The 25,016-nt window shown below is 37.8% G+C and overlaps 1 protein-coding gene across 7 annotated transcripts in view; it reads left to right on the top strand.

Moving 5' to 3' along the window:
• INPP4B (inositol polyphosphate-4-phosphatase type II B) overlaps positions 1-25,016 on the top strand; it is an 864,684-nt gene that overhangs the window by 636,122 nt on the left and 203,546 nt on the right. For all 7 annotated transcript variants that reach the window (XR_012378034.1, XM_025874245.2, XM_073892293.1 and 4 more), the window contains 2 exons: positions 16,343-16,473; positions 16,856-16,960. Coding sequence is in view for 6 of the 7 variants with exons in the window: in XM_025874245.2 (XP_025730030.1) it covers positions 16,343-16,473; positions 16,856-16,960 (236 nt within the window). In the remaining variant the exon portion in view is untranslated. The remainder of the gene's footprint in view (positions 1-16,342; positions 16,474-16,855; positions 16,961-25,016) is intronic.

Below are 25,016 nucleotides of genomic sequence, written 5' to 3'. Positions count from 1 at the left end.
CCTTTAGCGAAAATGCAGTAAAACGGAGGGAATGATGCAGGGAATAATGAAATTTTAAAATGAAGCAACCAAATTAAGTCTACAGAGCCAGCAGAAAAGAACAGATCTGACACTGAGAAATTGTATCAGTGATGTGGAAGGCAAACATGATAAGCTCATCTCAAATGCTAAATGAGGGTGAAAAATGTTCAGAATGATGAGAGAGAAGATGTTAGATGTACAAAGCACAGAGCTGGACACTACCAAATAATATGAAGTGTTCTCGGGGAAGAAGAACTCATGCAAAAGCTTGAAAGAAAACAGGAAAAACTTAGGCAGCTTTGGTGTTTTCTCTTTGACATGGTAAAACCAGGGTAACCTTATACTTCCCTGCAGAAGCCCAAAGAATAACATCTACTGATTTTTGAGAGGAAGAGCCTGTGACCCCACTTCATTGTATAGGGCCAGGTTATGAATATTTTATGAATGAAAGTGATGGAAATGACATAAATATGCAGGAACTCAAAAAATGCCGCTCACAAAACTTCCTTGAAAAATTTACTTGAATATCTATACCATCCATTGAAAAAATAATTTCATTAAGAATTATAATATACTATAAATTGATATAGCATAAAAATTAAATTATATTATAAAATTTATATAACATAACATAATAAAAATATAAGAGTGGGCTTTGTCCCACAAAAGAACTTATATCATTTCTCTTGGCTGGGTAGAGTCTCCAGCCTGGACAAAGCTTTACTCTGATGTTCTTTTCTCAGCTTCTTTTAACCCTAGTCTTACTCAGATCCCAGAAAGTATTTTACTCACCTCAACCTCCTTCCTAAACCCCAAAACTTAGATGAACTCTCTTACCTTGTTTGATGAAGACTACAAGTGCCATAGTGCTGTTGTCTTTCAACACGCCTAAACAGTGCAAAATGCTTCCTTTGCATTCTTGGAAATCCTTCCTGAGAAAATTATATTACATTACATTGGATTTTTTCCATAAAAAATAATATATGCACACTATATAAAATAGTATAGTAAAAATGTAGAAAATAAAAAGGAAAAAGTAAAATTCCTCTAAATTTACCACCCAGAAGGGATATTGTGTCTTTATTTTTTACATCTATTCTCATCTTCATAAGCCTTCTTATGGGAAGCAGAATTTTGGTTCCCATGACTGTCATGCCCTGGTATCATGCTTAGTTTTTCTTGCTTATCTGAGTTGTTTTATGAATACATCTGTGATTCTACGACATAATGTTAAATAAAAGTGTAGGCTACTAATCAATGAAAATTATTGCATCTGAATTTTTACTGATACATAAAAAGACTAGAAGGAAAAATAGACTAGATATATACTAGAGCAATCCTTATACATATACGAACATATTAACAATGGTTATCCCTGGATAATGGATTTAGAATAGTAATTTGCTACACAGCAATAGAAAGCAAATACATAAACCCTTACAAATAAATAACAGAGAATAGACTTGCCAGTTAACTATATCTTCATTTCTTTGAATTTAAACAGTTTATTTTCAAACATCGAAGTCTATTCAAAATTTAGTTCTCCCTCAGGCTTGGTCTAAAAAATTGTGGATGACTATTCCAAAATATTTGGAATATTTGCTCTTCACATTCAAGAATATGGCCTGCTAAAATCTTCTTTTATGCATACAAATACAATATTGTAGTTTGTGTTGGAAAATTACCATTTAGAATTTAAGTTTTCCCCCTTCCCTACCTCAAGAAAATATGTAGGTAAATGAGGATGGGCTTACTGTGTTCTCATGGCAACAGTGACAAAAAGATCCTTGATTGCTTGTAGTGTCCTTTGGATGCCTAGTGGTTTCTATGATGGGATGACACATAACCACTGAGCTACCATGGGCTCCACGTGGCCTTTGAGATACTTAGAATGTTTGTCTTTATTTTGAGTTTAGTTCAGTATTAATACTTTCAACATTTTTATTTCACATTACAAATTTTAATTATCTGGACTTTATTTGATTACATTTATAAAATGAAATGCCAAATTAGCCACATTTCTGAAAACTTAGATAATTTATTCAATATCACTTTCTCAGTGTTCCATTTCTTTCTCACCTCCTTATAATACTTGCCAGTTTCCATGCCTCTCCATTGTCATCACTAAAGTAATTAAGACAATTAAACAGTGACAACAACAAAATTACCTTCAAAAGAACTGACATATTTGGAATATTTGCTCTTTGCATTCAAGAATATGGCCTGCTAAAATCTTCTTTTATGCATACAAATACAGTATTGTAGTTTTTTCATGTAGCTTTTGTATGCTTATTATAAGGATTAATATACTTTATTGATATTTTGAAAGAGAATTCTTGTGGACTTGTCAATTCTACTCTTCCTGTTGTCTGTTATTTCTGATTTTGTCCTTATTGTCTTCTTTCTGTTTTTGAAACAGACTTCTTGCATGGACTACATGCTGCTTTTATTTCTGTTTTGTTTGTTTACTTTTCTCTTTTTTTGAGGTATAATTGACATATAACATTGTTAATTTCAGGTACACAATGTAATGAACTCATTTACTCATTTTTTAACATGTTCCCTCCACCTACTCTAATCCCAACCACCATCACGTCTTCCTGTGACAGTGCAACAGTCTATTAATGGCTTTTCTGCCTGTGACTTTATCTTGTTAAAATCCATGGCTCACATTACAGACTCACACAATCTGATCGGAAATATTATAAAATGCAGATTTCCAATAGGAGTTTCCTTGAGACAGCCCTGATATTTAACTTCTTGAGAACATACTAGAAAAATGTATTGGGAAGAGAAGAGGGGAAGGTTCTGCTTACAAAGTATTCAGTATAACACATTGTTTTTGAGAAGTTTACTAAATTGCACGTAAGGGATTAGTAATTAAAAAGCAAACCAATTCTTTGATCTAGCATGCCTGAAGGATAGGGAGAAATGGCAACTGGCTTATTATGGAGTTGTTATAATGGGAAAGGACAGGATAATGACAGGTTAAAGACAACTCAGAGATCCCAAATACATATAATGTGTGTGTGTGTGTGTGTGTGCGTGCATGCACGTATGTGTGCGCGTGTGTGCGCGTGCGTGCCTGTGTGTTTATATGTGTCTTTGCCTGTGTTTATAATGCTTTAAGTTTTACAGTCTCTCAGTTTGGGTTGCACACAGTCAAGTTATGTAGGTCTTGCCAAACTACCACCTATAAAATTCTTATAGTTTGTTTTAGTGTTGCCACATATTTTGTTTATGTTGAGTGTTTTCTTTGGATTTTGTCCTACTTCAAAGGTTTGCTGTGCTCAGTCTGCATTGAAATACGTTAGTTACTAGATAAAATGATGGTACTTACAGTGTTGATGCTTCATGGCAGCTACAAATATAGTATTAAATCATGGTGTGCAGACATATAGTTTTAGATGGGAGGTTCTGTGACCATATAGTGTTTGGCTGAATCAAAAAAAGTATACCGTCCTACACTGTAAGACGATATTTGAAAAGCCTATCTTGGTACAAAACTCCATGGTCCATAAAAATCTCCAGGAAAAAAAAATAGTTTGATTTATATCATATATTTTTCTCTTTTGATCCCAGGGGTGGGGAAAGAGAGAAACTTCTGGCATGTATGTTGGGAGTTTAGAAGAAAAGAAATGTTTTATAAGAAATAACTTGAAGACTTTCTTAGGTTTTATATAAAACATATAAATTTTATGTGTATGATGCAGGAAAATAATCTTGTAAATAAAATATAAAAAATATGTACCAAAATACTTTAGTAGGGAAAAATGATAGTGTTTGGAACATATAAAGTTTCATTACTACTTCTTTGGGAGAATGTACGTGCCTTGTCTTATATATTAGTGTTTGTAAAGATACATATACTAAGTTTGTAGTGATAAAATATTTTATATCAATGAAGGCAAACAATTTTTTCAACACTATATTTTCGAGTGTTCCGTATTCTATATTGTATAGCTATATTATAGAACTGTAAGTATCTATGTAGATATATAGCTATATCCTAAATCTATTTCTTGAACGTAGTGTATTCTTACATATGAAAAAGATTGTTGGTATGATATTTTGAAATCCCAGGCTGAAAGCCTAGTTGCTGCACAGAGATAAATGTTTGAGAGACATGTTCTACATGCTTACTTAAATATTATCATATACTGTTAAATTGGTTTCCTAAGCATTATGTCTAGTTTGAGAGAAATGCGGAAGACATTTCTCACCTTTTACCTTATCTTAACGTACTTTATGATAAAGTCCATTTATTTCAGACTGATAACACTACAGAAGTGCCTTCTTAAAAGTGTTAAAATTATCTATTAGGAATTATAAACTAGAACTAGAATATATCCAGGTAAATTCTTTTTCAAAAACATCCTTACTATAGAAAAATATATGCAGTAGGATTGTACAACATAGTGCCCCAGCCTGTCCATTTGACATGTTCTAACATTCTGAAATATAATTTACGTACTTTGTTTCAAGATTTATCAATAGACAAGGCTTCCCCTTCATGTGACCTACAAGGCAGGCAGGATCCTGTGTCTACTTCTCCAGCCTCATTTTATGCCTTATTTATTCTGACATGGCTGAAGCGCATGCCTTTTGAGAGGTCTATCGACATCTGCATACTTGGATGAAATAAAGGCACACTGAAAATCTTTACTGACCTTAAAGAAACATTGATTAGTGGGAAAAGTGATAGGGAACTAGCCATTCTGTTTAAGTCTCATATATATCAAATAGACCTAAAACCGATGAATCTAGTAGATGTTTTGCAGCATTCTCTTTCACTTTGTTTCTCTTTGTATTTTTTTCTCTCTCTTGCTTGCTTTCTCTGAGAAAAATCTTAAGTCCTAAATATCCAAAGATGAGGAATAAAAAGTATTACATGAGGACTCCACTGGTGATTCATACCTGATTAGTGTTATTACTTCTGTTTCATTTTTCTTCATACAATGTTGATGTTCAGTTAGAATACCATGTGGTATGTTACTTATCATGGAAAGTACACTAGGCCCTACCACCTCCCCATACTGAGGGCAGATGCTGTGTGCCATTGAGTTCATCATTATGGATTCGTGGTATCACTTAATGAGAGGTCCTGTACAGCGCTTAGTATCATCAAGCTGACGATAGAAATATGTGTTTTATTTTGCTGTTTGAATATTACAATACCTGCACAGGAACGAATATGGCAAAACTCATTTAAGAGATTTTTTCTAATGTGCCAAGATTCTTGATTTAAAATGGATTGAGCAGGGGAAAGTGTGTTGTAATGGTAAAAACACAGAATTGGAATTATTATGGACCTTAGTTCAAGAACCTATATCTGCCATTCCATACATGCTTATGATTATAGAAAATGACTTTATCTTTCAATTTCCAGATTTTTATAGGTAATAACATTATCATTTGTCTTACAAGGCTACTGTATTAATTATATGAGCAATCAGGACAGTCTAGGGTTTTGTTTTGGGATGTGTGTGTGTGTGTGTGTATGTGTGTGTGTGTGTGTGTAGAGAGAGACAGAGAGACAGAAACAGAGACAGAGAGATTTATTATAAGGAACTGGCTCACATAATTATGATGGCTGACAAGTCCTAACATCTTCAGAGTGAGGTCCAGAAGCTGGAGACACAGGAGAGTCTATGATATAGTGCTAAGGCAAAGGCCAGTGATTTTGAAGCCCAGGAAAAGCGAGTGTTTCAATTTGATTGCAAAGGCAAGAAGAAGCCAGTGTCCCAGTTCAAAGTCAGTCTGTCAAGAGGAATTCTCTCTTACTCAGGGAGGGGACAGCCTTTTGCTCTATTCACCTTCATCTGATTGGATGAGGCCCACCCAAATTAGTGAGGGCAAGGACTTTACTCAGTATACCAACTCAAATGTTAATCTCACCCAGAAACACCTACCATAGCATTTAAGTAAATATCTGCACAAGCTGATATATAAATTAACCATCACAGTAAGAAATGCCATATGAAGATACATTTTCGAATCTTTCTCCATCCCTAAAGAAGACTTGACTAATCCAGAGTTACAGACCTAGATCATACAAGGTTAGAGGACTCAACAGTGTCTCATTTATCTGTTGCATTCATTCATTTTAACTGGGGCAGAGCTCAACATTCTACTTTGGGGTTAGATTATATTCTGACTTTCTCTCAAATTTCAGGAAAATATAAGAACAACAATCTGCAAGCAAACTTTCCATTCCGTCAGTCCACAGGCCTATATTGAACACTTCCCACAAACTAAGGACTGTGGTAGGACAAAAATATGAATAAGACAAGTCTGCCACACTCATAGGCTTCGAGAAATATTCCCCCTGTTGGAATTCCTCCTTGACTATATCATCAGTAGGCTTTAAAACTATGTTTTACATAGAAGATAAACTTTCTCCTTTTTAAACTATGTTCATTTTAGTGATCTTAACTTTTTCTTTCCATACAGAACTGTACATGGAATTTCAGTATTAATCAAAAAAATGTCATTGGAGCTGGTGTTTGGCTGGAGTAAGGAAAAGGGCCTGATGCCTGTTCATGTACTTGGCTTCTCTTGTCAACACCCTCCCCTGTCCCTCTAGCCACAACAGCCGTGGGGTGTAGGGAACCAAGTTTAAAAACTATTCATCTATTTAATATTCTTGCCAATGCTTTATGTATTATATGTAAAAACTTTAAAGCAGGTTTGACGATTTTTTCCAGTTTCCCTAGGACTTATTTTGTGTTCAGTTAATTCTCTTTATTCTTCATAGAGTTGTTTTTAATCTCATTTCTCTCTTTATGCTATTCAATAGTTTTGTGTTTCAAGCATATTATGTACTTAGTAGTGTGTTCCTTTATGGAAGGTTCAGAGGATCATAATGACCTCCAGAAACTTGCAATTTTGCTGAAGAGGAAAAGCATGTATTTTTGAAATATTTCAACAAGGTAAGACAAAACAAGTCATGTAGACAGAAAGTGTACCGTAAGGTTGTTTCCAGAGATCGGCATGAATATTTCATCAAGTATCGAGAATATCATACTTTTACAGTTGGAATGCCAAGATCCAGAGTGTTAAGATATTTCTCAAAAAAAAAATACTTCTCAAGTAAGCCTTAGCCATCACCTGTCTCCTTTGAGATTTATTTTATCTGATTTACCTTTTATTTCTGTAGGTAGCAAAGCAAAAGGGGATGGATGGCAGTAAGTGCCAAAAAATGTTTAATGTGTAAGAGGCCTAAGCTTCTTAATATTTGAATATTCAGTCTTTTCTTTCCAACAGCTTTGTGTCTACCTCTTGGACTCTAGGAGAGTCCTAGCCTATCTCCTAGAAGATTTGTTTTAAAGATAGAGCTCTAGTGAGAGTAAAGTAATGAATTCACAAAAGATTGTGTGTGTTTAGGAGGGCAATGGATTTTCCAGAAAGACATTTTTGCTGTTATTGTTGTAAAGTTGCAATTGAAGGAGACAGCTTTTGAAAGCAGAAGCTGTTGTTACTGTGAATAAATGAGAATGTTTATAGAGGGAAGGAGTATTTTTAAAAAATATTTTTCTGTGGATTAAAAATGCATTTACACAGCTCATCTCTTTTGCCATTCACACCAAAGGCTTAGTGAAGATGTGTATTTAACTATAACATCAGTGCCAAGATTGCTGCCTAGAGAAACGTGGCGACATGCAGAGACTGGGCTCTCTCTCTGGGTCTTATAATACTGGACACCAGTATGCACTTGAACATACTTTAGAGAATATACGTTTTCATGCACTGCATACCTAGTAGCTGTACCATTCTAACTAAAAGGTTCAGAAGTAAAAATATCACATTATAACTTACCTTTTGTTCAAAGTTAACTTTAAGAGTACATGAAAGTTTACCAATGTAGTCCTAGATGTCAGTGGCCCCACTCATTCCAAGCCCCACTCATTCAGTGTATGTTCATTAAGTACCATCAGTAAACAAGGCACTCTGGCTTTTTTGTGTTTTAGTTTAGTTGTGTGTGTGTGTTTGTGTGTTTCTTTGTCTTTACACTGGGGAATTATCTGGGGTGAGGAAAGAGTGGACATGGGGATTCTAGTCTAAAAGACTTGGTATTGTAGTGACTCGGAGACTAACAAGCTGTTTCATTTAGCTGCTTCCATCTGTGAAATAGGAGGTTTCAAATTATTCTCTGAACTTCCTTCCAACTGTAACATTCTGTGAGTTTGTAGTGTTTTTTTTTTTAAACTATATAAAAAAAATACATTAATTGCAGTGTCCTGTAACTTGGCTAATCTCACAGGATATTTGGGATAATCCCAGTGAAAGAACAGGTGTGAAGTGACACATGTGGTGGTTCCACCTCTAACATATGTTGACAAAACGACAAATAATAGGGAAATCGGTAACATAAAACATACACAAAAACACCGTTATCATCGGTGCACAAAAATACTTGTGCTTTTTTGAACCCTATTTGTGGTACATATGTCATTAAGGCTTTTTTGTCTAGTGCTTAACCAACCACTAATATATAACTGACAGTGGATGCTGAGAGGGTGTGCCATCCCCCCCGGGGGGAACCCATCAACCATTTGGTGGCAGGCCAATTAAGTCGGATCCCTTTGAACTTGGAGAGGACAGTGATTTGTCCTAAGTAGGTGAAGCAAAGTCTGAATATGTGCTTGCCTTTCCTGCTCACGTTGCCACTGCCATCACCCACATCTGACAGCCTGCAGAATGCCTGGTCTAATGATATGGTGTCCCACCTAACATCTTTCCTACCAAAGGACACTTGCTATAACAAAGGAGGTGCAATAGTGAACTTGCATTTACTGCATGCCCCACCATCCAAAAGCCACAAACCTGACATTATAGTGGAAAAATATTAATTGTGAAAGGTTCAGCTAAAGCACCACTTTAGGGGGACAGAACCTCAGGATTGGAGTACTGACCTCCAGGATGAAGTTTGTATGCTAAACCAAAAGCCAATAGAAGAATGTAGGTAGAACACACAGCTCTGGGAAAAAGGGTGAGCCCTTTTTACAATCAATCCCAATGCCCCACTAGTGGATTTGTGCTTCCTTTCCCTACCACCTTAGACTTTGCCAGTTAGAATCCTGATTCTTGAGGCATATGGGGGAGGGGTAGTTCTGTCCGTAACCCATAAAGAGTCCTACTCAACTGGAAGCTATATTTGGTTCACACATGATCTGGTTATCATGCATTTTTCACTGCAGTGGAGTAGCAAAGATGGCAAGGGATACTGTACTTGTCACCATGAGGAAGTAGGGCTGCTGCTTCATAATCTGAGCAGAGAAATACGTCTAGTACTTAAATGTGCTCCATGCCCAGAGATGAGTGGGAAATTACATCAACTAAGATTCCATAAGAGCAAGGAAACCAAGGGTTGATCACTTGGGATCCATGTCTGGGTCACCTCACAAGGCAGCAACCTAGACCAGCTGACGTGCCAGCGGAATATGAGAAAAATCTAGAATGAGTGGAAGAGGAGAGTGATGAACATCAACTCAGGCCCCTAGGATCACGGGAATATTGGATATTGTAGCATGGTTCGTGACCTCATTTGGGGGAATTGCATCTGGCCATCACTTTACAGGATTATGCTTGAACTGCCTCTTAGGGAAGATATGAGGATGCGGTTTTATATGCTATGTAGATATCAGGAAATGATGGAAGTGCAAGTTCTGCAAGGGATTGCCTGTCCTGGGCCCAGGTGATGTACTTTTCTATACTGGCTCAACCTTAAACTCTGCTCAGGTTTTGCCTACTTGCTCAGTGGAAGGCTCCAGATAACTGCTACCGTTGTCACCTGTGTCCTAACACCGCCAGCTGTATCGGCCTCCCACAGGGTGAAGACCCGGTATTAACATGCCCCCAGTGGCATCTACCCTGGAAAGATCCAGAGTGGTTCTGGTACCTACAACCAGATCTAGGACAGTTCTGTCTCCACTGGGATATTGCTTCCCCAGTAGCCACCCTGAGGAGACAACTGGAAGTGCAGAGGAGTTAAATGTCCCATAGGATGATTCTTTACCAATGAAAAACTATAGAAGGTGGTAAGGAACTGGCATATAAATGTTTCTTCTTCCATCTAATAAATTTTTCCAAGGCGCGTTAGTTCCATATAACTTATCTAGAGCTGTTTCCCATGACCAAGTAACCAGCCATGTTTTCCTATGAAGTTCTGCCCAAATCAGTAACCTCCCACTTAATGTTTGCTTTCTCTTTCTCCTACAACACTTCTCTTCTTACCTCCCCCTTGCTTGCTAACCTGGGACTGCTTGATCTCAGCTTGCTTTCTAGAGAATCTGGCTTGAGATTCAAAGCAAGGTTCTTCAATGTCAGTTTTGCTCACTGAGTAACAAATTAAAATATAGTATAAACAACCCTTGCCTTCTCAAATGAAAAGTTTCCTGATTTGGGTACACCCATGTACCCGCTCTCTTTATTTTAATGCATTGATGTAATTAATGTCTTTCATTTTTCTTAAACTTACAACCACTCTCTTACTATGTCCCATTTTGTTTTCTAACTTTTTCATTACTCTGCTCTGGTTTATTATCCCTTTATTCCATAGTCCCCCTGTATTTGAGGTTTAGAGACACTTTATGTTGGTTGTTTTTCCCTTTCAGAACATGTAGCTGTTCAGTGCCATCTTTTAGAACAAATGAGCAGTGAATGCCAGGTTTCATCTTTATATTGCTGTATATAATTTTTGACATATTGGAGGACTGTAATAAATTTTAAACAGCAGACTATGGACTCCTCTCAGCTTATCTCGAGTCACTCCCTAAGAACACTAAACTCTTCCCACAGCGCTTTGCCGGGCTTCTGTAGGGAAGGAGATGTACCCCATCCCAGTATCCTATAACATGGTCAGCGGCTTCACTATCACCCTTCCTTCCCTCCCTTGCCACATCTCCTTTCATTATTTCTGATAAGGATTCAGAGACAACATAAATTGTAGACCCATGGTGCATCTATTAGTATTAAATAGGAATACTTGAGTAACATTTTCATTATAACTGTATATTGGAAGTAAAGCCTGACCCCTTACATATTAAGTTGATATATCACACTTGCTCTCTATCTCACATCTAACATAATTGTCCAGATTCTTCTAGACTTAGATATCTCAAGCTTTTGGATTTATCTGTGTTGGTTGTTGTTGTTTTGTCCTGACTTTGAATACTCTGCCATTTGAGTGCACACAGAGAACTCAACTCCCCAGTTCTCCAGCCTCCCCCCTGTCTCAACTTGGGTCATGAACTTATTTTATTCTTATTGTCTATTAATTAATCACTTCTTTTCCCATAAATGTTGTGTGATGGAAGCTAATCTATGGAAAAGTTAAGAATGAGATTAATGTTCACAAAAATTGTGAAGACCTCAGATAAAAGAGACAGCAGTACCATACTGCATCCCCACTGAAACAAAACAGAGGCAGCTACAAACATTTGAAAGCAAGTCACATTTTTGTACACCATCCATTATTCTTGCATTTAACAGGATGTTGGAGATTCTACATCTTCTGAATTTATTAGCTTGGTATTTAGCATGTTTCACAGCCAAAATAGCAAAGAAGGTTCATTATTGCTAGTTAAATTAGCCTCATGAAAATATTGTTGGTAAAAGGTTACAGAAATGAGTAAGAGATGTAACCAAGCAGCATATTAGACCATTTATCATTATAATTTAAAAAGGCATTCTGATGATATGAATTAACTTGGATAAAGGGTGAGAATTAGTTAAAAGGTAATAGTTAAAACCTAAATGGCATGATTAGCTCTTCCTTTTGATAAAGAAAAGACAAAACATATGCATACTGCATTTACTTAAATTGTCTTCTTGAGAGAAACGGAGGCCAATAAATCATATTTGATTATACTATTTATGGACTTTTAAAAAATTTTACAGCAGGATGCCTGGGTGGCTCAGTCGGTTAAGCATCTGCCTTCGGCTCAGGCCATGATCCCATGGTCCTGGGATCGAGTCCCGCGTCGGGCTCTCTGTTCAGCAGGGAGTCTGCTTCTCTGCCTGCTGCTCCCCCTGCTTGTGCTCTCTCTATCTCTCTCTGACAAATAAATACATAAAACCTTAAAAAAAATAACTTACAGGTATATTATGTATAAACTGGGTTACTTGAATATCTTGTGATTCCTTCACACATAGTCAGAAAGCCCTTCCCACATTATTTTTTTTCCACATTATTTTATTTTGGATGACTGAAGCCTAGAATTTAGCTGTTTTTCTATTGAGGTTTTAGTGTTTCTTTTTTAACTGAATGTCATACACACACACACACACACACACACACACATATATTAAGGGTAGTTGTTTTTGTCATCTTTGTGAAATTTTTATCAGTGAAACATTTGTTTAACTTGTATTTTTTTACCTCTTCGACACACAGAACTTTTTTTTTCATGCTGTCCTTTCAGTGTTCTTTTTTTGTTTTGTTTTTAAATTTTATTTTATTATGTTATGTTAATCACCATACATTACATCATTAGTTTTTGATGTAGTGATCCACGATTCATTGTTTTCATATAACACCCAGTGCTCCATGCAGCACGTGCCCTCTTTAATACCCTTCACCAGACTAACCCATCCCCCCACCCCCCTCCCCTCTAGAACCCTCAGTTTGTTTCTCAGAGTCCATCATCTCTCATGGTTCGTCTCTCCCTCCGATTTTCCCCCCTTCATTTTTTCCTTCCTTCTCCTAATGTCCTCCACACTATTCCTTATGTTCCACAAATAAGGGAAACCATATGATAATTGACTTTCTCTGCTTGACTTATTTCACTTAGCATACTCTCCTCCAGTCCCATCCATGTTGATGTAAAAGTTGGGTATTCATCCTTTCTGATGGCTGGGTAATATTCCATTGTACATATGGACCACATCTTCTTTATCCATTTGTCTGTTGAAGGGCATCTCGGCTCTTTCCACAGTTTGGCTATTGCAGACATTGCTGCTGTGAACATTGGGGTGCATATGGCCCTTCTTTTCACTACATCTGTGTCTTTGGGGTAAATACCCAGGAGTACAATTGCTGGGTCATAGGGTAGCTCTATTTTTAATTTTTTGAGGAATCTCCACACTGTTTTTCAAAGTGGCTGTACCAACTTGCATTCCCACCAACAGTGTAAGAGGGTTCCCCTTTCTCCACTGCCTCTCCAATGTTTGTTGTTTCTTGCCTTGTCAGTTTTTGTCTTTCTAACTGGTGTAAGGTGGTATCTCAATGTGGTTTTGATTTGAATTTCCCTGATGGCTAATGATGATGAACATTTTTTCATGTGTCTGTTAGCCATTTGTATGTCTTCTTCGGAGAAGTGTCTGTTCATGTCTTCTGCCCATTTTTTGACTTGATTATTTGTTTTTTGGGTGTTGAGTTTGAGAAGTTCTTTATAGATCTTGGATATCAGCCCTTTATCTGTAGTGTCATTTGCAAATATCTTTTCCCATTCTGTGGGTTGCCTCTTTGTTTTGTTGACTGTTTCCTTTGCTGTGCAGAAGCTCTTTATTTTGATAAAGTCCCAAAAGTTCATTTTTGCTTTTGTTTCTCTAGCCTTTGGAGATATATCTTGAAAGAAGTTGCTGTGGCCGATGTCAAAGAGGTTACTGCCTATGTTCTCCTCTAGGATTTTGCTGGATTCCTGTCTCACATTGAGGTCTTTCTTCCATTTTGAGTTTATCTTTGTGTATGGTGTTAGAGAATGGTCGAGTTTCATTCTTCTGCATGTGGCTGTCCAATTTTCCCAGCACCATTTATTGAAGAGACTGTCTTTTTTCCATTGCATGTTTTTTCCTGCTTTGTCAAAGATTATTTGACCATAGAGTTGAGGGTCCATTTCTGGGCTCTCTATTCTGTTCCGTTGGTCTATATGTCAGTTTTTTTGCCAGTATCATGTTGTCTTGGTGATCACAGCTTTGTAATATAGCTTGAAATCTGGCAACGTGATGCCCCAGCTTTCTTTCTCTTTTTCAACATTTCCTTGGCGATTCAGGGTCTTTTCTGATTCCATACAAATATAGGATTGTTTGTTCCAGCACTTTGAAAAATGTCATTGGAATTTTGATCGGGATGGCATTGAAGGTATAGATTGCATAGACATTTTAACAATGTTTATTCTTCCGATCCGTGGGCATGGAATGTTTTTCCATCTTTTTGTGTCTTCTTCAATTTCTTTCATGAGTGTTCTGTAGTTCCTAGAGTAGAGATCCTTTACCTCTTTGGTTAGGTTTATTCCGAGGTATCTTATGGTTTTTGGTGCTATTATAAATGGAATCATTTCTCTAATTTCTCTTTCTACAGTTGCGTTGTTAGTGTATAAGAAAGCAACAGATTTCTGTGCATTCTTGACACATTACTGAATTGCTCTATGAGTTCTAGTAATTTGAGGGTGGAGTCTTTTGGGTTCTCCACATAAAATATCATGTCATCTGCGAAAAGAGAGAGTTTGACATCTTCTTTGCCGATCTGAATACCTTTTATTTCTTTTTGTTGTCTGATTGCTGTTGCTAGGACTTCTAGTGCTATGTTGAACAGTAGTGGCGAGAATGGGCATCCTTGACGTGTTCCTGATCTTAAGGGAAAGGGTAGCTTTTCCCCATTGAGAGTGATATTCACTGTGGGTTTTTCATAGATGGATTTTATGAACTTGAGGAATGGTCCCTCTATCCCTATACTCTGGAGAATTTTAATCAGGAAAGGATGCTGTATTTCGACATATAGAACTTTAACGTTTGTGTGACATAAGCTATTCATATCTAACTCTGTGTTAAAACTATTTTTTTATTTTAATTCCATTGTAGTTGACATACAGTGTTGTATTAATTTTAGGTGTACAATATAGTAGTTCAGCAATTCCATACGTTACTCATGGCTCATCAAGTTAAGTGTACTCTTAGTCCCCTTCACCTATTTCACCCATCCCTCCCTCCACGTACCTCCCCTTTGGTAACCATCCGTTTGTTCTCCATAGTTACGAGTCTGCATATTGGTTTGTCTCCTTTTTTGTTTTGTTTCTTAAATTCCACATATGAGTGAAATCATATGGTATTTGTCTTTCTCTGACTGGTTTATTTCATTTAGCATTTTACTCTGTAGATCCATTCATGTTGGAAATGGCAACATTTCATTATTTTTATGATTGAATAATATTCCATTGTGTATATATATATATGTACAAATGTATATATGTGTATATATGTGTATATGTATATATATGTATATATATACATTTGTATATATACCACCTCTTTTTTTTTTTAAAGATTTTATTTATTTATTTGAAAGAGAGTGAGTGAGAGAAGGAGAGACCACAAGCAGAGGGGAGCAGCATGCAGAGGAAGAGGAGAAACAGACTCCCCGCTGAGCAGGGAGCCTGATGTGGGGCTCAATCCCAGGACCCCAGTATCATGATCTGAGCAGAAGGCAGACATCTAACTGACTGAGTCACCCAGGCACCCTAAACCACTTCTTTAGCCATTCATCTATTGATGGACATTTGGGCTGCTTCTATAATTTGGCTATTGTAAATAACACTGCAATAAACATAGGGGTGCAAATATCCTTTTGAATTAGTATTTTTGCGTTCTTTGGATAAATACCCAGTAGTGCAATTATTGGATCATAGGGTAGTTCTGTTTTAACTTTTTGAGGAAACTCTGTACTGTCCTCCACAGTAGCTGTACCATTTTGCATTTCCACCAACAGTGTAAGAGGGTCCCTTTTTCTCCACATGCTCACCAACACTTGTTGTTTCTTGTCTTTTTTATTTTAGTCATCCTGACAGGTGTGAGGTGATATCTCCTTGTGGTTTGATTTGCATTTCCCTGATGATGAGTGATGTTGAGCATCTTTTCACATGTTAGCCATTTGTATGTCCTCTTTGGAGATATGTCTGTACATGTCTTCTGCCCATTTTTTTAGTTGGATTATTTGTTTTTTTGGTGTTGAGTTGTATAAATTCTTTATATATTTAGGATGCCAACCCTTAATTGGGTACATCATTTGCAAATATCTTCTCCCATCCCATAGGTTGCCTTTCAGTTTTGTTGGTTGTTTCCTTGCTGTGCAGAAGCTTTTTATTTTGATGTAGTCCCAATAGTTTATTTTTCCTTTTGTTTCTCTTGCCCCAGGAGACAAATCCTGAAAGATATTGTTATGCCTGATGTAGGAAAATAATTTGTTTTCTAATAAGTGCATAGAGCTTCCCTGAAACGGATGGTGAATCAATTTCTTATTAGTTTGGCAATGTTTATTAGGTGTTTCTCGTCTGTGGACTTAAGATCAAAATAATTATTTTCTCCTCTTTTCTATTTTTAACAGAAACCAGGAGCTGAAAGAACTTGGTGAGCTTTCTCCACACTGGGACAATCTACGGAAAAATGTCCTTACTCACTGTGATCAAATGGTGAATGTGTACCAAGATATTCTGACAGAACTTAGCAAGGAAACAGGTATGAAAGCAATAACTTTTTTACATATTCAAACTAAATTGTATTTCATGTATGTTAGGTGAAAACAATAATATACATTGTTTTTATGAATATAGAAAAGCCAAAAAAATTTTTTATAAACTTTTTATATCTCATTCTAACATCTTGGCATGATAGACCAGGAAGAAACAAATTGCAGTATTTTACCTCATGGGATTATTATAAGAATAACTAAGAATTTTTTAAATTGAATTTCTGTAAAGAAAAGCAGCTTATACAGGATATATTTTTTCTTTCTGAAATCCTTGTAACATTCTTCTGTGTCAAACACACTTTTCAATATCCATGCACACACACATTTATTACTCATTTACTATTAATGTTCAATTCTTTTCCTGCCTAGGGTCCTCTTTCAAATCAAGCAGCAGCAAAGGAGAGAAAACATTAGAATTTGTTCCAGTAAATCTACATCTGCAAAGAATGCATGTACACAGCCCTCACTTGAAAGGTAGTGTATATAATATTCATTTTTAAGTGGGAAAATTATGTTAGTGTGTACTTTTTTAAAAAGCTTGACTATTGGCAGAATTTAAAATTTTAGAATTAGGTAAAGATCAAGATGAAACAATTGAAGTTGATCATGACCCTGAATACTACAAAAGGGACTATAATACTTTTCTTGCTGTGTTTCTGAACCATACTTTAAAAATGTGGCACCTGAATAGAGTTACAGGTGAATATGCAAAATAAGTGTTAACTTCCTTAAGTAGTATCATTGATGGCTGATAACTGTGCTAGTGTTTGAATAAAAAAAAAAAAAAAAAGGAAAACCAAGACTTGTTCATTTGTGCTTATCTTGAAAAATGAAAGCCCAAAGATGGACTCATAGGCCATTTTTCTGACTTAGTGGTGACTATCAACAGTCACCCCCTTCTCTATGAGAAGGGAATTTATCAGAAAAAAGGTGGTAGAGTATCTAACTGTACTTAGACGTGAGAAACATTTTTCAAGGAAAAGTGTATAGATTTTTTATAAACATACTTCAGTAAGGTGTATAGTGAATATCATATTGTATTCCTTGTCATTCTACATAATTCCCTGCTATTTCTTAGAAAAATATATATATATTTTTTATAAATTTTTTTATTGTTATATTAATCACCATACATTACATCATTAGTTTTTGATGTAGTTTTTCCATGATTCATTGTTTGTGCATAACACCCAGTGCTCCACGCAGAACGTGCCCTCTTTAATACCCATCACCAGGCCAACCCATCCCCTCACCCTCCTCCCCTCTAGAACCCTCAGTTTGTTTTTCAGAGTCCATCATCTCTCATGGTTTGTCTCCCCGCCAACTTACTCCCGTTCATTCTTCCCCTCCTGCTATCTTCTTCTTTTTCTTTTTTCTTAACATATGTTGCATTATTTGTTTCAGAAGTACAGATCTGTGATTCAACAGTCTTGCACAATTCACAACGCTCACCATAGCACATACCTACCCAATGTCTATCACCCAGCCACCCCATCCCTGCCACCCCCCCACCACTCCAGCAACACTCAGTTTGTTTCTTGAGATTAAGAATTCCTCATATCAGTGAGGTCATATGATATATGTCTTTCTCTGATTGACTTATTTCACTCAGCATAACACCCTCCAGTTCCATCCACGTCGTTGCAAATGGCAAGATGTCATTCCTTTTGATGGCTGCATAATATTCCATTGTGTATATATCCGACATCTTCTTTATCCATTCATCTGTCTTTGGACATCTTGGCTCTTTCCACAGTTTGTCTATTGTGGACATTGCTGCTATAAACATTGGGGTGCACGTACCCCTTCGGATCCCTACATTTGTATCTTTGGGGTAAATACCCACGAGTGCAATTGCTGGATCATATGGTAGCTCTATTTTCAACTGCTTGAGGAACCTCCATAGTGTTTTCCAGAGTGGTTGCACCAGCTTGCATTCCCACCAACAGTGTAGGAGGGTTCCCCTTTCTCCGCATCCCTGCCGACATCTATCGTTTCCTGACTTGTTAATTTTAGCCATTCTGACGGGTGTGAGGTGGTATCTCATTGAGGTTTTGATTTGGATTACCCTGATGCCGAGCGATGTTGAGCACTTTTCGTGTGTCTGTTGGCCATTTGGATGTCTTCTTTGGAAAAATGTCTGTCCGTGTCTTCTGCCCATTTCCTGATAGGATTATTTGTTCTTTGGGTGTTGAGTTTGATAAGTTCTTTATAGATTTTGGATACTAGCCCTTTATCTGATATGTCACTTGCAAATATTTTCTCCCCTTCTGTTGGTTGTCTTTTGGTTTTGTGGACTGTTTCTTTTGCTGTGCAAAAGCTTTTTATCTTGATGAAATCCCAATAGTTCATTTTTGCCCTTGCTTCCCTTCCCTTTGGCGATGTTTCTAAGAAGAAGTTGCTGCGGCTGAGGTCGAAGAGGTTCCTGCCTGTGTTGTCCTTTAGGATTTTGATGGACTCCTGTCTCACGTTTAGGTCTTTCAACCATTTGGAGTCTATTTTTGTGAGTGGCGTAAGGAAATGGTCTAGTTTCATTCTTCTGCATGAGGCTGTCCAATTTTCCCAACACCATTTGTTGAAGAGACTGTCTTTTTTCCATTGGACATTCTTTCCTGCTTTGTCGAAGATGAGTTAACCATAGAGTTGAGGGTCCATTTCTGGGCTCTCTATTCTATTCCATTGATCTATGTGTCTGTTTTGGTGCCAGTACCATACTGTCTTGATGATGACAGCTTTGTAATAGAGCTGGAAGTCCAGAATTGTGTTGCCGCCAGCTTTGCTTTTCTTTTTCAATATTCCTCTGGCTAGTCGGGGTCTCTTCTGGTTCCATACAAATTTTAGGATTATTTGTTCCATTTCTTTGAAAAAAGTGGTTGGTATTTTGATGTGAATTGCATTGAATGTGTAGATTACTCTAGGTAGCATTGACATCTTCACAATGTTTGTTCTTCCCATCCATGAGCATGGTATGTTTTTCCATTTCTTTGTGTCTTCTTCAATTTCTTTCATGAGTATTTTATAGTTTTCTGAGTACAGATCCTTTGCCTCTTTGGTTAAATTTATTCCTAGGTATCTTATGGTATTGGGTGCAATTGTAAATGGGATCGACTCCTTGATTTGTCTCTCTTCTGTCTTGTTGGTGTATAGGAATGCCACTGATTTCTGTGCATTGGTTTTATAGCCTACTACTTGACTGAATTCCTGTATGAGTTCTAGCGGCTTTGGGGTGGAGTCTTTTGGGTTTTCCACATACAGTATCATATCGTCTGCAAAGAGTGAGAGTTTGACTTCCTCTTTGCCGATTTGGATGCCTTTGATTTCTTTTTGTTGTCTGATTGCTGTGGCTAGGACTTCTAATACTATGTGGAATAGCAGTGGTGAGAGTGGACATCCCTGCCGCGTTCCTGACCTTAGGGGAAAAGCTCTCAGCCTTTCCCCATTGAGAATGATACTCGCTGTAGGTTTTTCATAGATGGCTTTTATGATATTGAGGTATGTACCCTGTGTCCCTATACTCTGAAGAGTTTTGATCAAGAAAGGATGCTGTACTTTGTCAAATGCTTTTTCTGCATCTATTGAGAGGATCATATGATTCTTGTTCTTTCTTTTGTTAATGTATTGTATCACGTTGATTGATTTGCGGATGTTGAACCAACCTTGCAGCCCAGGGATGAATCCCACATGGTCATGGTGAATAATCCTTTTAATGTACTGTTGGATCCTATTGGCTAGTATTTTGGTGAGAATTTTTGCATCCATGTTCATCAAGGATATTGGTCTGTAATTCTCCTTTTTGATGGGGTCTTTGTCTGGTTTTGGGATCAAGGTAATGGTGGCCTCATAAAATGAGTTTGGAAGTTTTCCTTCCATTTCTATTTTTTGGAACAGTTTCAGGAGAATAGGTATTAATTCCTCTTGAAATGTCTGATAGAATTCCCCTGGGAAGCCATCTGGCCCGGGGCTTTTGTTTGTTGGGAGATTTTTGATGACTGCTTCAATATCCTTAGTGGTTATAGGACTGTTCAAGTTTTCTATTTCCTCCTGTTCAGTTTTGGTAGTTGATACATCTCTAGGAATGCACCAGTTTCTTCCAGGTTATCTAATTTGCTGGCATAGAGTTGTTCATAATATGTTCTTAGAATTGTTTGTATTTCTTTGGTGTTGGTTGTGATCTCTCCTCTTTCTTTCATGATTTTGTTGATTTGGGTCATTTCTCTTTTCTTTTTGATAAGTCTGGCCAGGGGTTTATCAATCTTGTTCATTCTTTCAAAGAACCAGCTCCTAGTTTCGTTGAACTCTTCTACTGTTCTTTTGGTTTCTGTTTCATTGATTTCTGCTCTGATCTTTATTATTTCTCTTCTCCTGCTGGGTTTAGGCTTCATTTGCTGTTCTTTCTCCAGCTCCTTTAGGTGTAGGGTTAGATTGTGTATTTGAGACCTTTCTTGTTTCTTGAGAAAGGCTTCTATTGCTATATACTTTCCTCTCAGGACTGCCTTTGCTGTATCCCAAAGATTTTGAACAGTTGTGTTTTCATTTTCATTGGTTTCCATGAATTTTTTTAATTCTTCTTTAATTTCCTGGTTGACCCATTCTTTCTTTAGTGGACCCATTCATTCTTTAGCCTCCATGTATTTGAGTTCTTTCCGACTTTCCTCTTGTGATTGAGTTCTAGTTTCAAAGCATTGTGGTCTGAAAATATGCAGGGAATAATCCTAATCTTTTGGTACTGGTTGAGACCTGATTTGTGACCTAGGATGTGATCAATTCTGGAGAATGTTCCATGGGCACTAGAGAAGAATGTGTATTCCGTTGCTTTGGGATGGAATGTTCTGAATATGTCTGTCAAGTCCATTTGGTCCAGTGTGTCATTTAAAGTCTTTATTTCCATGTTGATCTTTTGCTTAGATGATCTGTCCATTTCAGTCAGGGGGGTGTTAAAGTCCCCCACTATTATTGTATTGTTGTCAATGTGTTTCTTTGCTTTTGTTATTAATTGCCTTCTATAATTGGCTGCTCCCATGTTAGGGGCATAGATATTTACAATTGTTAGATCTTCTTGTTGGATAGACCCTTTAAGTAGGATATAGTGTGCTTCCTCATCTCTTAGTACAGTCTTTGTTTTAAAATCTAATTTGTCTGATAGAAGGATTGCCACCCCAGCTTTCTTTTGGTGTCCATTAGCATGGTAAATGGTTTTCCACCCCCTCACTTTCAATCTGGGGATGTCTTTGGTTCTAAAATGAGTCTCTTGCAGACAGCATACGGATGGGTCTTGTTTTTTAATCCAATCTGATAACCTGTGTCTTTTGATTGGGGCATTGAGCCCATTTACATTCAGGGTAACTATTGAAAGGTATGAATTTAGTGCCATTGTATTGCCTGTAAGGTGGCTGTGACTGTATATTGTCTGTTTTCCTTTCTGATCTTTGCTGCTTTTAGGCTCTCTCTTTGCTTAGAGGACCCCTTTCAATATTTCTTGGAGGGCTGGTTTCGTGTTTGCAAATTACCTTAGTTTTTGTTTGTCCTGGAAGGTTTTTATCTCTCCTTCTGTTTTCAGTGACAGCCTAGCTGGATATAGTATTCTTGGCTGCATATTTTTCTCGTTTAGTGCTCTGAAGATATCATGCCAGTCCTTTCTGGCCTGCCAGATCTCTGTGGATAGGTCTGTTGCCAATCTAATATTTCTACCATTGTAGGTTCCATATCTCTTCTCCTGAGCCGCTTGCAGGATTTTCTCTTTGTCTCTGAGACTCATAAGTTTTACTATTAGATGTCGGGTGTTGACCTATTTTTACTGATTTTGAGAGGGGTTCTCTGTGTCTCCTGGATTTTGATGCCTGTTTTCTTCCTCACATTAGGGACGTTCTCTGCTATTATTTGCTCCAATATACCTTCTGCCCCTCTCTCTCTTTCTTCTTCTTCTGGGATCCCAATTATTCTAATGTTGTTTCATCTTATCATATCGCTTATCTCTCGAATTCTGCCCTTGCGATCCCGTAGTTGTTTTTCTCTCTTTTTCTCAGCCTCTTTATTTTCCATCATTTGGTCTTCTATATTGCTGATTCTCTCTTCTGCCTCATTTATCCTAGCAATTAATGCCCCCATTTTTGATTGCACCTCATTAATAGCCTTTTTGATTTCGACTTGTTTAGATTTTAGTTCTTTTATTTCTCCAGGAAGAGTTTCTCTAATTACTTCCACGCTTTTTTCAAGCCCAGCTAGGATCTTTAAAGTGATGATTCTGAACTCTAGGTCCGACATCGTACTAATGTTCGTATTGAGTAGGTCCCTGGCTGATGGTACTACCTCTTGTTCTTTTTGCTGAGGTGATTTTTTTCGTCTTGTCATTTTGTCCAGAGGAGAATAGATGAATGAGAGAACAAAATGCTAAGAGGTTTACATGTCCCCAGCAAATATATTCTATACAAATCAGAAAAGACCTGAAACCAGGGGAAAAGAAAGGGAAAGAAAGAAATAAGAAAGAGAGAAAAAAAAATACAAAAAGAAAAAGATAAAAACAAAAACAGAACAATACAAAAAAAACAGAATATGATCAAATATGGTCAGGTTAGTGCATAGATCAGTGCCACACAGTAGATTTTGGGCGTATTTTGGTCTGTTAGAAAAAAGTGCCTCCTAAAATTTTAAAGGAAGAAAGACTTATATATGTACAAAATTGGGTTGATACAATGAAGAAATGGAAGATGACTGTAAGGATGAAAAATTATAAAAGATTTTATAAAAGGAATTGATAAGTTGTTTCAAAAAAGAAAGAAGAAGATTTAAAAAAAACACACAAAAAAAAGGGAGAGAATGTGATTAGGCAGGAGACTAGAACAAAGCCATACACTAGTGATTTAGGGTATATTTTGATCTGTTAGAAAAAACGGTATCTAAAAATTATAAAGAGAGAAATATATATATATATATATATATATATATATATATATATATATGCCAACAATAAGGGTAACTACTATGAAGGGATAAAATATGACTCTAAAAATGAAAAATAAAAAATGTGTTTTTTAAAAAAGGGATTGATAAGATGTTGGTTGAAGAGGGATGAAGAAAAAATAAAAAAAAAAACAGTTAAAAAAATTAACTTTGAAAAACGAATGAATCATGGTAAAAAAAGCCATGAATTCTATGTGCAGTATTCCCCTAGCGCTGGAGTTCTCCCGTTCCCCTTGATCGGTAAACTTGGTCTTTGCTTGCTGGCTGTTCCTGCTGATCTTCTGGGGGAGGGGCCTGTTGCCGTGGTTCCCAAATGTCTTTGCCGGAGGCGGAATTGCCCGCCCCTTGTCAGTCGGGACTAAGCAATCTGCTCGGGTTTGCTCTCAGGAGCTTTTGTTCCCTGCAAGCTGTCAGTACAGCTTTGGAGGACCAGGGTGAAAATGGGGGCCTCCCAATCTCCGCCCGGAGAAGCTGAGAACTTGGGTCCCCGCTCCTCAGTGCGCCCCCAGAGAAAAGCAGTCACTCCTGTCTCCCTGGTCTCCGGCCGCACTCCGTGCTCACCTGGCCTGTGACCGAGCATTTCTATCTCTGGCACCCGACCCCGTGTGAAGTCTCCAAACCCAGCAGATCCCTGCGGTGCGCTCCCACACCGCTCCTCCCCGGGGAGGAAGGGGAGTCTCCCCAGCTCTGCCGCTTGTTGGGTCCCTGCTGGAGGAGCAGTGCTCTGACTGAGCCACAGATCACAGTTTATGGCAACCCCGAGCTGAGAGCCCGCACCTCAGCTCGGTCTCTGCAGCCGGCTTCCCCGGTCGGATACCTGGGAGCTCTGCTGCACTCAGGCACCCCTGGTCTTTCTGTGACCCCGAGGGTCCTGAGATCACACTGTCGCGTGAGGGTTCCACCCCCCCGCTTAGCCACTGGAGCGACGTCCCTCAGCGGAGCCGACTTCTAAAAGTTCCGATTTTGTGCTCCGCGGCTCTATCACTTGCCAGAAGCGGCCGGCGGTGGCCCCCTCCCCCGCCGTCTATCCTCCCGAATATCGCCTCGGATTCACTTCTCCGCAGGTCCTACCTTCCAGAAAGTGGTCGCATATCTGTTCAGAGATTTGTTGCTATTCTTCTCTTCGATCTTCTGTTGAGTTCATAGGTGTTCAGAATGGTTAGATCCCTATCCAGCTGAATTCCTGAGACCAGACGAAACCCAGGTCTCCTACTCCTCCACCATCTTGCTCCGCCCCTCAGTAAAATATATTTTAAAATATTCTTCTCATCTCCGTTTTCCTTTAACTTATTGCTACATCAAGTTTTGTGCATAAGTAAGGTGATTATCTGCCTCCATTCACATACAGCAGAAGTCCCATATTATGCTTTTTGTCCCACATCGTTGTTAACGAAACTCTTCACCTCTCTTCCATCTCAAGTCTCTCTGTTTAATGATAAATGCTATGGTCATCCTACTAGTACCCATCTTCCTAGGGAGCCAAAAGTTACTTTAGATCACCCAGTCCTCCATTAGTGTATGGATATGCAAACATACACAGATACATCTAAGGACTCATGCTAACACCCTATCT

This window comes from Callorhinus ursinus, unplaced genomic scaffold, assembly GCF_003265705.2.
Source record: "Callorhinus ursinus isolate GAN/ISIS: 27379988/994484 unplaced genomic scaffold, GSC_fseal_2.0 scaffold4, whole genome shotgun sequence".
Taxonomy (NCBI): domain Eukaryota; kingdom Metazoa; phylum Chordata; class Mammalia; order Carnivora; family Otariidae; genus Callorhinus; species Callorhinus ursinus.
This window is presented reverse-complemented; position numbering and strand designations above follow the sequence as displayed.